This window comes from Aethalodelphis obliquidens, unplaced genomic scaffold (genome assembly GCF_003676395.1).
Source record: "Aethalodelphis obliquidens isolate GAN/ISIS:26980383/991018 unplaced genomic scaffold, ASM367639v1 scaffold83, whole genome shotgun sequence".
Taxonomy (NCBI): domain Eukaryota; kingdom Metazoa; phylum Chordata; class Mammalia; order Artiodactyla; family Delphinidae; genus Aethalodelphis; species Aethalodelphis obliquidens.
In genome coordinates this window covers 5,222,304-5,236,409 of record NW_020838027.1, presented here as the reverse complement: position 1 = coordinate 5,236,409, position 14,106 = coordinate 5,222,304, and the positions used below count along the sequence as shown (strand labels likewise).

Genomic DNA, 14,106 nt, shown 5'->3' with positions numbered 1-14,106 from the left:
AGACCTCGGGAAGGTGAAACTCAGAGGACTGAGCTCGGGGTACAAAGACACCTGCCCCCTGTCTGTGGGTAGACTCCTTCTAGTATTCGAGATGGGAACCTCTGTCCTTACAGCATTTCCAAGCAGGACTACACGTTAGTTGTGGGGTTGGGGAGGGATTGCTTATTCCAGAAATTGGGGCTGAAATCATAATAATTTTCTGGACCCACTGGCCAGAGGTAACACTGACCCTGGCCTGAGGTTCCTATTTCCATTATTATTGCCATTGTGATCATTGAGGACGGGAACCGTGTCCTAATCTCAGAAGTTTAAAAAGTGAAAGATGCATGGGCACCATCTGCTTCAACACTTCTGAAGTGCAGAGGTGCTGGGTGCCTTGCCAGAGCTATAAGCCCACACGTGCGATCTCCTCATGGCTTAAGAAGAGTGGAATTTATTCAAGAATATGTGGTGAGTTGCCGTGTGTTAAGCTGGAATGGTATAAAGTTTAATTTAGCACTTCCAAGCCTCCCACAATATGCATAATGTTGTCAAAGAGTTTATTCATTCATTCAGAAACTATTTCACGGGTGCCAGCTATGTGCTTGACACTATTCTTAGGCATTGGGCATAGAGTAGAAACTAAACTAAAATAATCTGTCCCTTAAGGAGTTGACAGATAACAAACACGTGCGTAAATAAGGAAACAGATAAGTAAAACAGGCTTCCGTCTCCAGCAGTGGTAGGTTAGGATATTTGTAGCGTCCCATCTTGCTGAAAGTAGCAAAATATTGTGGATAAATATATTTTTCAATCTTCTTAAAGCTTGAAGGACTGACAGGATAGTCAGGAATACTAGACTGAACTCTAAAGGAAAATGGGACCAAGGAAACAAGTATCTGGGCACTAATGCTGCTTTTACCTTGAGGACAGTTTCCCATCTAGGCGAATTTGAGCTTGGGCTTTGGTGGTCTTTATGGGGCAAGGAGGATGGAAATCAGGGGGTATGACTGGCTCAAAGAGAGCTTCTAGCAGGAAGTCCTCACCAAATTAAATTGGAACACCAAAGGGCTACACTCTCAGAATGAAGATGAATAACTAGCCACACCCCGCCCCCAACTTTGGGACTTCAGAGAAAATTGGTATTTTCTAAGTAGAATAGGGAGAAAAGGGGAAACAAACGCCCTGTCCCCAAGAAGTGGCTGTGGGCAGTCCTCATGGTGGATTTACAGCTTGGTTCATCACAGGAGAGGATCGGGAACCTCAGGTTGTGGACTTGGTCTGGAACTAGCAGTGCTCCCAGGTGCCCAGGAGAAGCAAATACAAGTTCTCTCTGGAGGAAGGCAGATTCATGGTAGGTCTCAAGAAATCCCCCAAAAGAATTTTCAAGGGCAACGAAGAGAATACAACCAATTACACAAGAAGCTAAAGCACCTTGAGAAAGAACAATGAGGACAGCAAAGACGAAAGATATTGGAAATACCAGTTACAGGTTAAAACATCAAGCTTGAAAAATCTGCAAAGAATAAGAAACTATTGAAAAAAACAGCTTAGAAGATTTGAAAACCAACCAATAAATCTGCTAGAAATAAATACATGAATATGAAATACATATGTATGAATATATAATACATTCTACACGTATATGAATGTTCTATGTATTATAATGTACATATATATAAAACAACAAACAAGACACAGCTGAAGAGAATTTGTGAACTGCAGTATAGGTTAGAAGAAATTATCCATAATGCAGCATGGGGAGGCAAAAAATAAAATATAGAGAAGAGAAATTAAGAGATTTGGAAATATTGGTAGAATGAGACTTAACATATGTTGCATTTCAATACTGGACAAAGAGGAAAGAGAAAAGTTAATGAATGAAATATAATGACTGATGGTTTCCTAATCTGCTACAGAATTCCAACCCACAGACTGAAGAGTCCCTATGAAACCCAAGCAGAAAAAAATAAAATAAATCTACATCTAGATTCATCATCGTGAAATCATAGACTATGTAAGACACAAGAGAAATCTCAAATGCAGTCAGAAAACAAAAGACGAGTTACCTTCAATAAAAAGGCTGTTAGATTGACCATTGCTTTCTCATAGCAATTAGAAATGGCATGTTATCTTCATGTGCTGAAAAGAAAACAATTACTTCTCCAGAATTCTATACCCAGGAAGAATATCCTTTAGGAATATCATGAGGATAAAATAAAGATATTTATAGGCAAAAACTGAGAGTTTGCCACCAACTGAATCTTTCACTAAAGGAATTCTAATTATGTGCTTCAGATAGGACCCCATATGGAAAACCATAGTTTTAAAAAGAAATGAAGAATAATCAAAGTGATAAATCAGTGGGAGAATCTGTATGAACCTCGACTGTGAAAACAATAATGATGACGCCTCATGGGATCAAAGATAAGGTCGAATTTAAACTATACACATCACTAATCTGTAAGTTGGGTGGGCAATAAATAGAGCAATAATGTTCTAAGGTCCTTGTCTCCTTGATGATGTATATGGAAGAGCAAAGGCTAGGAAGAGTCAAGACACTCTTGAAGAAGAATCAGGAGGGATATGGTGCTCTACCAAACAGAAACTTATTATAAAACAATAATAAGTATGACAATGTGGTGGGGGGGTGGAAATAGGGAATTAGACCCCATAGAACAAAACAGAAAATCGAGAGTCAGATCCACACAAATGACAATGCATGTAAGTGCAGAAAAAGTAGACCCCAAAGAATTTCATCACGGGATGTAAAACAGAGGAAAGTCAAGGATGACTCTGAGGTTTTTATCTTCCGAAGGCTAGAGTTATCCCTAGGAATCCCAGGGTTGCCTGCATGATGGCTATAAAGCTGGAGTTCAGAGGAGATGCCCAGGCTGGAGCCCTAATCAGATGGTAGAGATGGTACTTAAAGCCATGAGATTGTATGAGCGCCCCAGGGGAGTGAGGAGAGATAGAGAAAAGGGCCAAGGACTGAGTCCCAAGATGCTGTAATGTGAAAATTTGGGAGCACGAGGAAGAGCCAAAAGAGAAGGTTGAAGAGGAAGAGCCAGGGGAGAGGGGAGGGTCCCCGAAGCCAAGAAGGTACTGCAAGGGGAGGGCCATCACTTGTGTCAGATGCCACTGATAGGTCTGGGAGGGAGAGGATTGAAAACAGAAGCTTATCTACTGCCTGAGAGAAGACCTTGTAGCATCATCATGCTCACTGTCTACAACAAGTAGACGTCACTGTTGACAAACACGGAAAATCAGGTCAGTGGAGGGGTATCCCCTCAATGTTCTTTTTTTTTTTTTTTTTTGCGGTACACGGGTCTCTGACTGTTGTGGCCTCTCCCGTTGCGGAGCACAGGCTCTGGACGCGCAGGCTCAGCGGCCATGACTCACGGGCCCGGCCGCTCTGTGGCATGTGGGATCTTCCTGGACCAGGGAATGAACCCGTGTCCCCTGCATCTGCAGGCAGACTCTCAACCACTGCGCCACCAGGGAAGCCCAATGTTCTAATTTTTAAAAAATTCCATGGGTGGGGCTTCCCTGGCAGTCCAGTGTATAAGACTCCATGCTTCCACTACAGGGGCCATGGGTTCGGTCCCTGGTAGGGGAACTAAGATTCCCCCATGCCGCATGACGTGACCAAAAAAATAAATCGATATTTTTAAAAAATTCCATGGAGACCTTCTAAAGCTAGACTCGAGGGTGGGAAGATTTTTTTGTGTCGTTCAGAGATAATAAATGATTATCTCTTGTCTTCCGTTTCACAACCCCGCCTAACTCCAAATCTTGATACCAACAGGAGATTGTGTTTAAGAATCAAGAACTCATTGAGGCGCCTCACTCTGCCTGGGGTCCCCCAGCTATATGTAGCCGGCAGGTGCTGGGAATGGGAGTACAGTGGTAGGAAGATCACCTCGTGCAGGCCGGTGCTCTGGACTAGACCTGGCCTAGGCTTGTTGACTGAGGTCATCATGACTAGCGTTCCTTTCTACTTTCAGAAGTATTCCAGGTTGGGCAATAAATGATATAGTCCTCTACCAATTTGATATTTTAAAAATCCTTATTTTACACTAACTTTTTCCCATTTTTTTTTTTTTTCACTTTTTAAAAAACCCAGTCTTCTCGAGAAAGGGGCTTGGCATTTCCCTAGAACAAGGTGTGGAATCTGAGATAAAGGAGTCAGGATGGTGTTTATAAAAGAGTGTTTTTTGTTATGGAATTAGTCAAAGACATCTATGGCAAGGAACTTGAGTATCCGATATCATTTCCTCCTTCACCCCCTGGGATGAAACCTTGGCAGAAGATGCCAGGACCACGACCATGAGGAGGGTTTTAGCGATGCCAGTCTGTCGTCAGTTGGGGGTATTTTTCATGGGGTGCCAAGAGCAAAGAAGAGCCCAGTGCAGTGTTCCTCTTCCTCACCCGTGGGAGAGGCCAGGATGGACAAAGATGCATTTTCTCTTTCTTCTCCAACCCAGTGTGTTGAGCTAAAGTTTCTTTCCGTTTTGAATTACCCCTCTTTTTGTTTCCTTTTTATGTGGGAGGGGATTACCAGAGGCAATGTCCTGCCTCTAGAGCTGGGTGCCTGAGCTTTACTCCCACGCCCAAGACAGTCATTGACTTCTGTTTGTATCTCGGGAACCAGCCATCAGAAACCCTCCTCCATCACCTGGACTATCACAGTGATCTCCTAACTCGTCTGCCTGTCGGTTACGCTGTCCCCCGACAGATCATCAGCCTGTTGATCTTTTTCAAATAAGTCACGTTACTCCTCTGCTCAAAACTCTCTAAAGGCTTCCCATCTCACGAAGTGTAGAAGCCAACATCCTTATACTACAGTTCCTCCCCTCCAACACCCATCTTCCACTCCCACTCTCCCCCTTCTCTCACTGCTTCAGCCACCCCCTGCCTGAACCCCCGGCTCTCCGATTTCCTCCTTTAGGTCCTTGCTGCCATGTCACCTTCTCACCTATGCCTTTCCTGACCCCACCCTGTTTTAAGTTGCAACCTACCTCGATGCTCCCGTTTTGCTTTATTTGTTTCTAGAGTATTGATCGCACCTGACATACTATCTGCTTATGAGTTTGTCTGTCTTTCCCCACTAGGAGGTCACGAGGGCAGAAATTTCTGTCTGTTTTGTTCGCTACTGTATCCCTGATACCCAGAACAGTAACTGGCACACAGTAGGGGCTCAAGACATGTTTCATGAATGACTGCATGAGAAAATAAATTAATTAAGCAGGTGCCAGAGACAACTTGGTATGTCAATGATAGCGTTGTTGGTGCCTGTGTTTTTTCAAACTGATTTACTACTATGGGCTGTGCCCTCAACCGGGCCGCTCTCCCGCTGGTGCAGCAGGGGTTGCTCTGCCCTGTGCCTTCTACTTGCTCCTGCTTATTCTCTCCTCCAAGCCTTCCCATAGGAAATGGTCCCACAGCTTCTTCTGTGACGTTTTCTCTGACTAATCCACCTGCTCTGTGCCCAGAACATTCTAGAAGCTCCTGAACTGAGGCCCGTCACTCTGTCCAGCTGCTACTAGGCTCACCCTTGCCGTCTGTGTGCAAGGTTTACTCCGAATGCAAGTCCTGGAGGGTAGGGACCAGACCAGCTCTCACAGTGTGAAATTAGGGCTCTGGACTCTGTAGCCTGACTTCCACTGCAATTTGGCTGTGTCCCCAAGTAAAGCTATGGGATTCGAACAGCGAGTGCTACAAGAATGTATTGTCAACCCAGGGAATATAGCCAATGTTTTGTAATAACTGTAAATGGAAAGTAACTTTTAACAGTTGTATATAAAAAAAGAACCCACCAAGAACCACAGAGGCCATGGCGCAGGTGACCAAGTGCAGGGGGGTGAGATTGCCCAGAGCTGAGGGTCGGCAAGTCTTTACCAAACAGGTTCCACACAGAAGGCACCTCTCTGCACTGGCGTGAGGCACAGAGTATAGTAGAAGACCAGTCCCCCCTGTTGGCTTAGTTGGGGGACCTGATCACATACATGAAACACACTTATTGCACCACAATAAGTGGTCAGAAAATATTTGTTGAATTTAATAAACAAAATCAATAATACAGCCAAAGTGATGAAAGTAGTACTGGGCTTGGTGCCAAAAGACCTGGGTTCTAACGTCAGGATGGGATTGTCGACCTTGCGGCCATAGAGCAGGGTTCAAATCCCAATGGCACTGAACCGCATCTGCAAAAGGCATATCTCATGTGATTGTCGTAGGGATTCATGCTAGTGCGGGTATGGCTCGAATCATGACATCAAGAGAGCACGCATGGATTAGCTGTTGTTGATGATGATGTTATGACCATGAGTATCTTGGCTTTGCCATGTACCACCGGACCTTGGACCAATCCCATTGCTGCTTCTTGGGCCTCAGTTTCCTTGTATATGAGATCAAAGACTGGACGTGGATGACCCCTAAATACTAAAACCCTTTAATTCCTACAGTGATCCAGGAGGCTAGGGTTGTAGTCTGTGCCTTGTGACCTTGAACAAATCGCTTCACTTTCCACGCCTGTTTCCACATCTGCAAAATGGTCCTGGGCCTGGGTCGGCGCTCTCCAAGCTCTTCTGGCTTGAAAACTGAATCTTGAGGTGCTTGTGGGAAACACCAAAGGAGCGGTTCAGAAGTGGATTCTATAATGGGATGGAAAATCAAGATCAGAGAAGTTAGGATGGCAGAGCCCAGCATCTGAGGGCTGGGGAGGGGCATGGAGGTGGAGCCAGGGGGCGGGTGGGGGTGGGGAAAGGGCTTCCCTGAGTGAGTGGAGCAGTGCCTCTAGAAGAACAGGAATCTTGTTAAATTGCAGATTCTGAGTCAGTACGTCTAGACTGCTTGCCATTCGGCCTGTTTCTCAAGCTCCCAGCTGAGGCAGCAGGTCCAAATCACACTCTGAGTGGCGGGGAGGCGTGTTCTTACCCCAGCTTGCCCTCTCAGAGGAGGAGGATAGAAGCTGATCTTCTCCCCACACGCTGAACCCCAAGGCAAGGGATGTTTCTGGCATCGTTGTTTTCCCCAGTCATCCCCCAACACCCAACCCCAGATAGACACACACACAGTCACTCTTCGATGCCCTGGCACACCCCACATCAATACTTCCATCACTGACCTTCACTGCAAAAGCGATTTGGGGGGAAAAGAATCTCACACCACATTTTCCAGGCCCATACTGTCCGGCAGTGACAATCCCAGAGGACAGGGAAGTGCAATGTCTACATTGTTGGAGGGCGGTGGTGTCATGTCCAGGTTTCCCCACGTCCATGGTAGTCAAACCTCCCCGGTCCTGGAGGCTGGGGTTCTGCTGCGCCCACCTGCACCCCCATCAAAGGAGGGGCCTCCCCATGGAGTGTTTTTCCCATCTAACCTCTCGTCTGCCCTGACTGATGCACACGCGTGCGCGCACACACACACACACACACACACACACACACACACACACGCACACCCTCTACCTGGAGGCTGCTTTCTCACTGTGGCCACAAGGCAAGCACTAACGTTTGTGAAGCACGTGGGGACACACTGCTGAGGCTGCCACCAGCACCCCAAGAGGTCTGAAGACTTCCATAGAGGGACACATCTGCAACCCATTTCCCATCACAGCCTACTGGAGTGTCATTCACACTGATTGCAAAGCACTGCCTAGCCAGAGTCCCCTCCCCACGCCTCCCCTTCCCTTCCCTTTTTTGTAGGGAGGGGACGCCTGTCGTCCAGGACAGTGTGTTTTTTCAGAGGAACCTTTCACCTGCCCCATTCTCTCCCCATGTTTTCCATTTAGTCCTCCACAGCCAGCACCCACCCCCCTTCCCCACCCCCAGAAGAAATGTGACCTGAATCTTTCCTTTCCTGCAGAAAGAATGCTAAGAAAGAAGACTCCGCTGGACAGAAACGCGTTAGAACTTTTTGCTCTGAGCAGGTCGCACACCTTGCCCTTCGCCCTCAGCCCTCTGCCGGGCACTGTCTTCTCCTCAAATCCTTGTGCTCCTTGGAAATGGCCCTTCCTCCACTGTGGTGGGAGGGGAAAGGGAGCTGGTCTCTGGGAGAGCACCTTATTATTCTTAGGCTCTGGAAAAAGGAAATGGGGCTGGCCCTCGAGGTCAAGGGGCTGGTAAACTTGCCTTGTAAGGATAGAGCCAGAGATCGCTGTGCCAGTGAGAAACCTGAGTGCTCCCCTGGTAGGGAAACCTCAGAGCCATGCTTTATTCACCCTGAGGACTGAGAGTCTAAAAGTCTTGCTTGGGCTTTCTTTCCCTTTTTTCTCCTTTGGGCAGCCTTCCTGCACCCACCCCACCAAGCTCTGACCCTAACCCTTCCCAGCTCAAACATCTTCAAGGGCTCCCTATTGCCTTTCATGGAAGGCCCAGCTGAAATCCACTAGCTCCACAAACTCTTCCCTGAGCCCCTCTGTACTCAGTCCTGTTCACAACTACACTCCTCATTTGACACGACTGCATTATTTGCTATTTACTCTGGTTGAACTTATCCCCATAGTAGATTGAAAGCTCCCTAATGAAAGAAATCACACCACATTGTGCCGCACACACTACCAGCGTTTCAGTCGTAGTTTCTCTTTTTTTTTTTTTACTTTTTTAGATATTAGTTTTTATAAGACTTCTAAACAGGTTTTACACTTTTTTGTAATTGAATGAAAGACTCTTTAAATTCTGTGGTGCTTTACAATTTTCAGAAGTTTCACACTTTTTTTTTTACATCTTTATTGGAGTATAATTGCTTTACAATGGTGTGTTAGTTTCTGCTTTACAACAAAGTGAATCAGTTATACATATACATATGTTCCCATATCTCTTCCCGCTTGCGTCTCCCTCCCTCCCACCCTCCCTATCCCACCCCTCCAGGCGGTCACAAGCACCGAGCTGATCTCCCTGTGCTATGCGGCTGCTTCCCACTAGCTATCTACCTTACGTTTGGTAGTGTATATACGTCCATGCCTCTCTCTCGCTTTGTCACAGCTTACCCTTCCCCCTCCCCATATCCTCAAGTCCATTCTCTAGTAGGTCTGTGTCTTTATTCCTGTCTTACAGGAATGTAAGACAGGTTGTTCATGACATTTTTTTTGTTCATGACATTTTTTTTCTTAAATTCTATATATGTGTGTTAGCATACGTGATTTCATAGAATCCCATAATAACCCTTTATTTTCCCTACCTCTGTTTTCCCCAACCCCAGTGGTAACCTTAGTTTGTGGGTGTGTGTTATAGGCCATTTGGAATCTGATAAACATGAAAGACATTCTCCCCTGGAAAATGCCCCCATACCGGGAATTTGCATGATTTCCGAGGCTGGCAGCGCCTCGTTGCCCACCAGTGGACTGCAGACTAATAGCACCCGACGCAGCAGACTCAAGTCATAGGTGGGCAGTAACTGCTGTCCGCTGACGTGTGACTACTCTCCCTGTTTTCCCGAACAGATTGCCCTGACGTTCTCCATTGTCTTCGGGGTCATTGTCTATCGCATCACAACTGCTGCTGCTCTGTCGCTCAACAAGGCCACACGCTCCAACGTCCGGGCGACTGTGACAGCCACGGCGGTCATCATCAACCTCGTGGTCATCCTCATCCTGGATGAGATTTACGGTGCCGTGGCCAAGTGGCTCACCAAAATCGGTACCGTGTCACCACGTTGCATGTTTGCCCCGGGCCCCCTTGAGGTGGTCAGTTCAGTGTGTGCAGGGTTTTTGGTGCCAATGACCCAACATAAGAAAAAGGAAGGCCAGTGCACTTGGAGAAATGAGGAGGTGCAGGGTGTGTCCTTGTAGGGCCTCCGCCCTGGCAGGAATCCTTCCTGGAACATTCTCGATCAATAGCCCAGGTTGATGGCCTTGTTATCCCCCAAGATTAATCATGGGGTCAGTTCTTTTTAGCTCAGCCTAGAAGCAAGAGGTGTTCAACACTTCCTGCTAAAAAAGGCAGAGTTTCAGTTCTCCTCATTTTCCCAGCAGTGCTTATAAAGTTGGGAAAGCCTCTTGACACTTGAGCGCAAGAGGGTCTTATCTATCCCCATGTTGTCAGAGGCCCCAGCAAATCCACGCATTCCCCAGGCCCTGAGCAGGCTTCAGAGAGGTGTATCAGGCTTCCCAAGCTTCCAGCCAGTGAGAAAAATGTGGCCTCAATATTCAGACGTGTCATTTGAGCCACAGGCTGCCGTTGCTTGAGCACCACTTTCTGGCACTTGTGCTTCTTAGACGTCGGGGTGGAGGGCGAGACCGTTTGCTCACTGCCTTTGTCCTGGGTGGCCTGGAGGCATCTCTTTCCCTCGCTGAATCCAGGGACCAGCAGCCCAGCCTCTCACTCACCCCCGGGGAGTTGAATTAATGATGTGATGTCTTTACTGTACTCACCAGTTGGAAGAGGACACTTGACAGGGTAACCCCTCTTCAAGAGAGCCTTTCCTGGAGGCTCAGAGAATCAGGAAAGGTTTCACTAATGCCAGTGACTCTTTCAGTGCCTTCCCTGGCGTGGCTGCTACTCACGGTGGGCCCTGACTTTGGTTTCTGTGTGGATGTAAGCGATCTACCATCTGGCCGTTCCGCCATCTTTGGGCATGTGCATGTTTATATAGAAGTGTTATCTGTGTTCCTTCATACGTTTCTTAAGAAAAGTGAGCAGAGAATTCCACTTCAGTGTGTTTGCTGGGATACAGGATTCCATGGAAGCACTTAGGACGAGCAGCCCACACCCCTGGGGGCTCAGGAGAGGCTCCGGGTGAGGGCATCCAGTGGGAGAGCTCGGAAATAAACGGGCATGGATGTCAGCCATGTGCGTGGGGAGGAGGGGCTGGGCAGGAGGAGAGGAGGGCTCCCGGCAGAGGAAACAGAATGAGAAATCCGTCACTGAAGGCTGGGATCTGACCCATCAGGGTCAGGAAAGGCGCAGGGAGAGGTGGAGTGTGGGCTGGGCTGGTACGATGGGTAAAATTGGGGGGTCTGAAATCCAGGGAGCCAAAGGAGCAGAGCTCAGCAGGTGGAAGAGAACACGAAGCGTGTCCAGGATGCCCGGGGAGCCCATGCGGTGGTGCTCTAGGGTCCTGGCATGACCAGGGCACAGCGTGGTGGGGAACTGGGCCCGGGGAGTTGGCTGAGCCCAGATGTTTTGGTGGAGGACCTTGAACGTCAGGCTGAGGACACTGTTTATTTCCACAGACAGTGGAAAAGTATTTGCTGAAGTTCAAAGGGGTATCCAGTAAAGAGTACCGTCTTACTGGCCTGGTTACTGAACCAGCTGAGAAGTAAGGCAAAGGCAGATGGAGACCAAAGCTGAGATTTCACCTTTAAAGCTGGAAAAGGCTGCATTGGAGGAAGCAACTTAGCAGGAGAGCCCAATAGGCTTCCTAATCCAGAATCCAGACAGACTGGCAGGCAGCAGTGGGCAGGGCAGTCCTGCAGTTCTTAGGACATTGGAGGGGGTGGGGCACGGGACTCAGAAGAGCCCCTCCTGCAGGCCGTTTGCTTCCCACAAAAGGACAGAGCAGATGCCCGTGTTACCTTCCACACCGACCAATGGGCTAAGCTCTTCCCCTTCTCTCACCCGGGAGGACCAATGGGCTAAGCTCTTCCCCTTCTCTCACCCGGGAGGAGAAGGGAGTGAGGTGGGAAGACAAAGCAGGGGATTACGACTAATCGCACTCCCTTCTCACGGGGGGAAAAGGCAGGAGCGCAAAGAAATGCCCTCCATCCCCTGAACAGCTCCCAACCTGACACCGCTGTGGGTTTTTTGTTTTTTTAACATCTTTATTGGGGTATAATTGCTTTACAATGGTGTGTTAGTTTCTGCTTTATAACAAAGTGAATCAGCCATATATATACATATATCCCCATATCTCTTCCCTCTTGCGTCTCCCTCCCACCCTCCCTATCCCGCCCCTCTAGGCGGTCACAAAGCACCGAGCTGATGTCCCTGTGCTATGCGGCTGCTTCCCGCTAGCTATCTGTTTTACATTTGGTAGTGTATATATGTCCACGCCACTCTCTCGCTTCGTCCCAGCTTCCTCTCCCCCTCCCCATGCCCTCAAGTTCGTTCTCTACGCTGTGGGGTTTGAAGAGCTGATGGGCTGGTGGGAACTGTTTGCCAAACGACTCCAGCAGGATGCCGCAGAGTGGAGGGAGGCGGGGGGTCCAGAGTAAAGGAGTGTGTGGGCAGGAAGTAGGGGAAAGGAACCGGAAATCAGTGAGGATGCAGCAACGTCTTCTTGCTGTCCATCTGTGTTACATTATTCACTTATCTTGCGCAGCTCCAGACAGTGGTAAAGATCCAAGATAGTGTCGAGAATCAAAAACTCATTAACAAGTGTTTAGTGAGTCCCTCCCACGTCCAAGGCTAGGCAGGCTCTCTTTGTCTTGGCCATGAAACCCTTTCCACACCATGAAGCTGTATCCACTGTTGCTAACAGCTCCCCCTTCCTCACCCAAAAGTTCAGACTCCTCCAGGCGGTTAAGCCGATGTCCCGTGGTCCATACGAAAGTCTGCGCGCCGGAAAGGAGGTGAAATTCTAACAAGTGCATTTTGTTCTTTGTGGTCGCGATACTCACTCATGAAGCATTTTTATCTTAAAAACGAATTTGGTTATCCCATTTCATCTTCACAAACTATGTGTGGTCAGCAAGGGAAGTATTCCATCCTCATTTGACTAAGGTTCAAACTCAGATCCTGCCCCTAAAATGCCGGTGTCTTTTGTGCAGTTTTGATGTGCGTTTCTCACTGTCTGGATTGGTGTATTGGTCTCTACCCTGGACTCCACGTGGGCATTGCTTGAGTCGTTGCTCTTGTCTGTCTCAGACTGGATGTTTCCGGAGGGCTCAGAAGGTGTGGTGTATTGTGGAAGGACCGCGGAACTGGGGAGTCCAGTGGGGAGAGCCATGAATTCCAGCCCCGCCTCCTCCTCCCTCCCCCACCATCTGTGTGGTGTTGGGTGAACAGCTAACTTTGCTGGACCAAGTTTCATTGATGCTTCCTTCATCGTTGGCCTCCTTCCTGTCTGCCGACCATCACGCCCATGTAGACTGTTGTCAGAGCCTAATGGTTGACTATGCCCTTGTCTTCAGCCTCTTCCTGGGGCGCTCAGTCTTGGAAGCCCCACCCAATCAGCCTTTCTCAAAGAGTGCACTGGGGACGCATCCCTCCCAGTCGGGCCCCACAGAGAGCTTCCTTGCACTCTTAAGTCAGATCCAAACTAGCATCTGAGAGGCTCTCAACCACCTTCTTCCCAGTGTCTGCTTCCATCCCCTCCGACCACTTAACTCACAGTCACCTTGTGCCTCACTCAGGCTGCAGTAACCCTCAGTGACCCTCCCCTTAAAGGACCTCTCGAGGTTGCCTCCCTTGTGAACCTCAGTGGGTTTCCTCCACCCACTTCTGGGCTCCACGGGCACAGACTGTTCACTCCTCGGTTCATCCCTCCGGTGCTGTTTGAGCGTCTGCTTTGTGCCAGGCCCCATTCTGGGAACACAGGGAAAGGGGAAAGGCATGGTCCCTGCTCCAGCTGTCCTGACGCTGCAGTCGGGGAAGGATGCACAGTAGATGGGAACATTTCACAGAGGGCGAGAGAGAAAACAGGGCGATGTGGTGGTGGCTTGGGGCTGTGTACTTTGCACGAGGTGGCGGGGAAAGGACTGTCCAGGTGGTAACACTGTGGCTGAACCCTGAGTGGGGGCGGGAGGAGATCTAGAAGGAAGGCTCTAGAAAGAGACTACAGCACAGCAGAGGCAGAGGCAAAGGCACAGAACAGCTAAGGCAAAAGCAAGGGCTTATAAACCAGCAACGTGGCCAGAAGCTTGGGGTGCTTCCCAAGCAGGTAAGGACCTGCTTCACTCCCCAGAAGTTTGTCACATACCGTCTGATATCATTCCCGGATTTCCCGCTCTTAGACCAGACGAGGCCTTAATCTTAGAATCTCATTGCCGTACCGCGAAGGTGTTTATTGGTTCTCGCTCACGCTGCGTGGTTGGGGTGACAGGGCAGGGTCTCTGCTTCATGCAGTTGCCGAGGACCCGGACCCATGGAGGCCACGTGGGCACCGTGTTAGGGACAGAGCGCCGGAGGGTCACGTCGAGGCTGTCACAGAGGCATCGTTCATCACCTCTGCCCATAGCGTGCC

General features: G+C 48.7%; 1 protein-coding gene across 3 annotated transcripts in view; it reads left to right on the top strand.

Moving 5' to 3' along the window:
- ANO2 (anoctamin 2) overlaps nt 1–14,106 on the top strand; it is a 333,147-nt gene that overhangs the window by 244,152 nt on the left and 74,889 nt on the right. For all 3 annotated transcript variants that reach the window (XM_027093346.1, XM_027093345.1, XM_027093344.1), the window contains one exon: nt 9,425–9,620. In XM_027093346.1, coding sequence (XP_026949147.1) covers nt 9,425–9,620 — 196 coding nt within the window. The remainder of the gene's footprint in view (nt 1–9,424; nt 9,621–14,106) is intronic.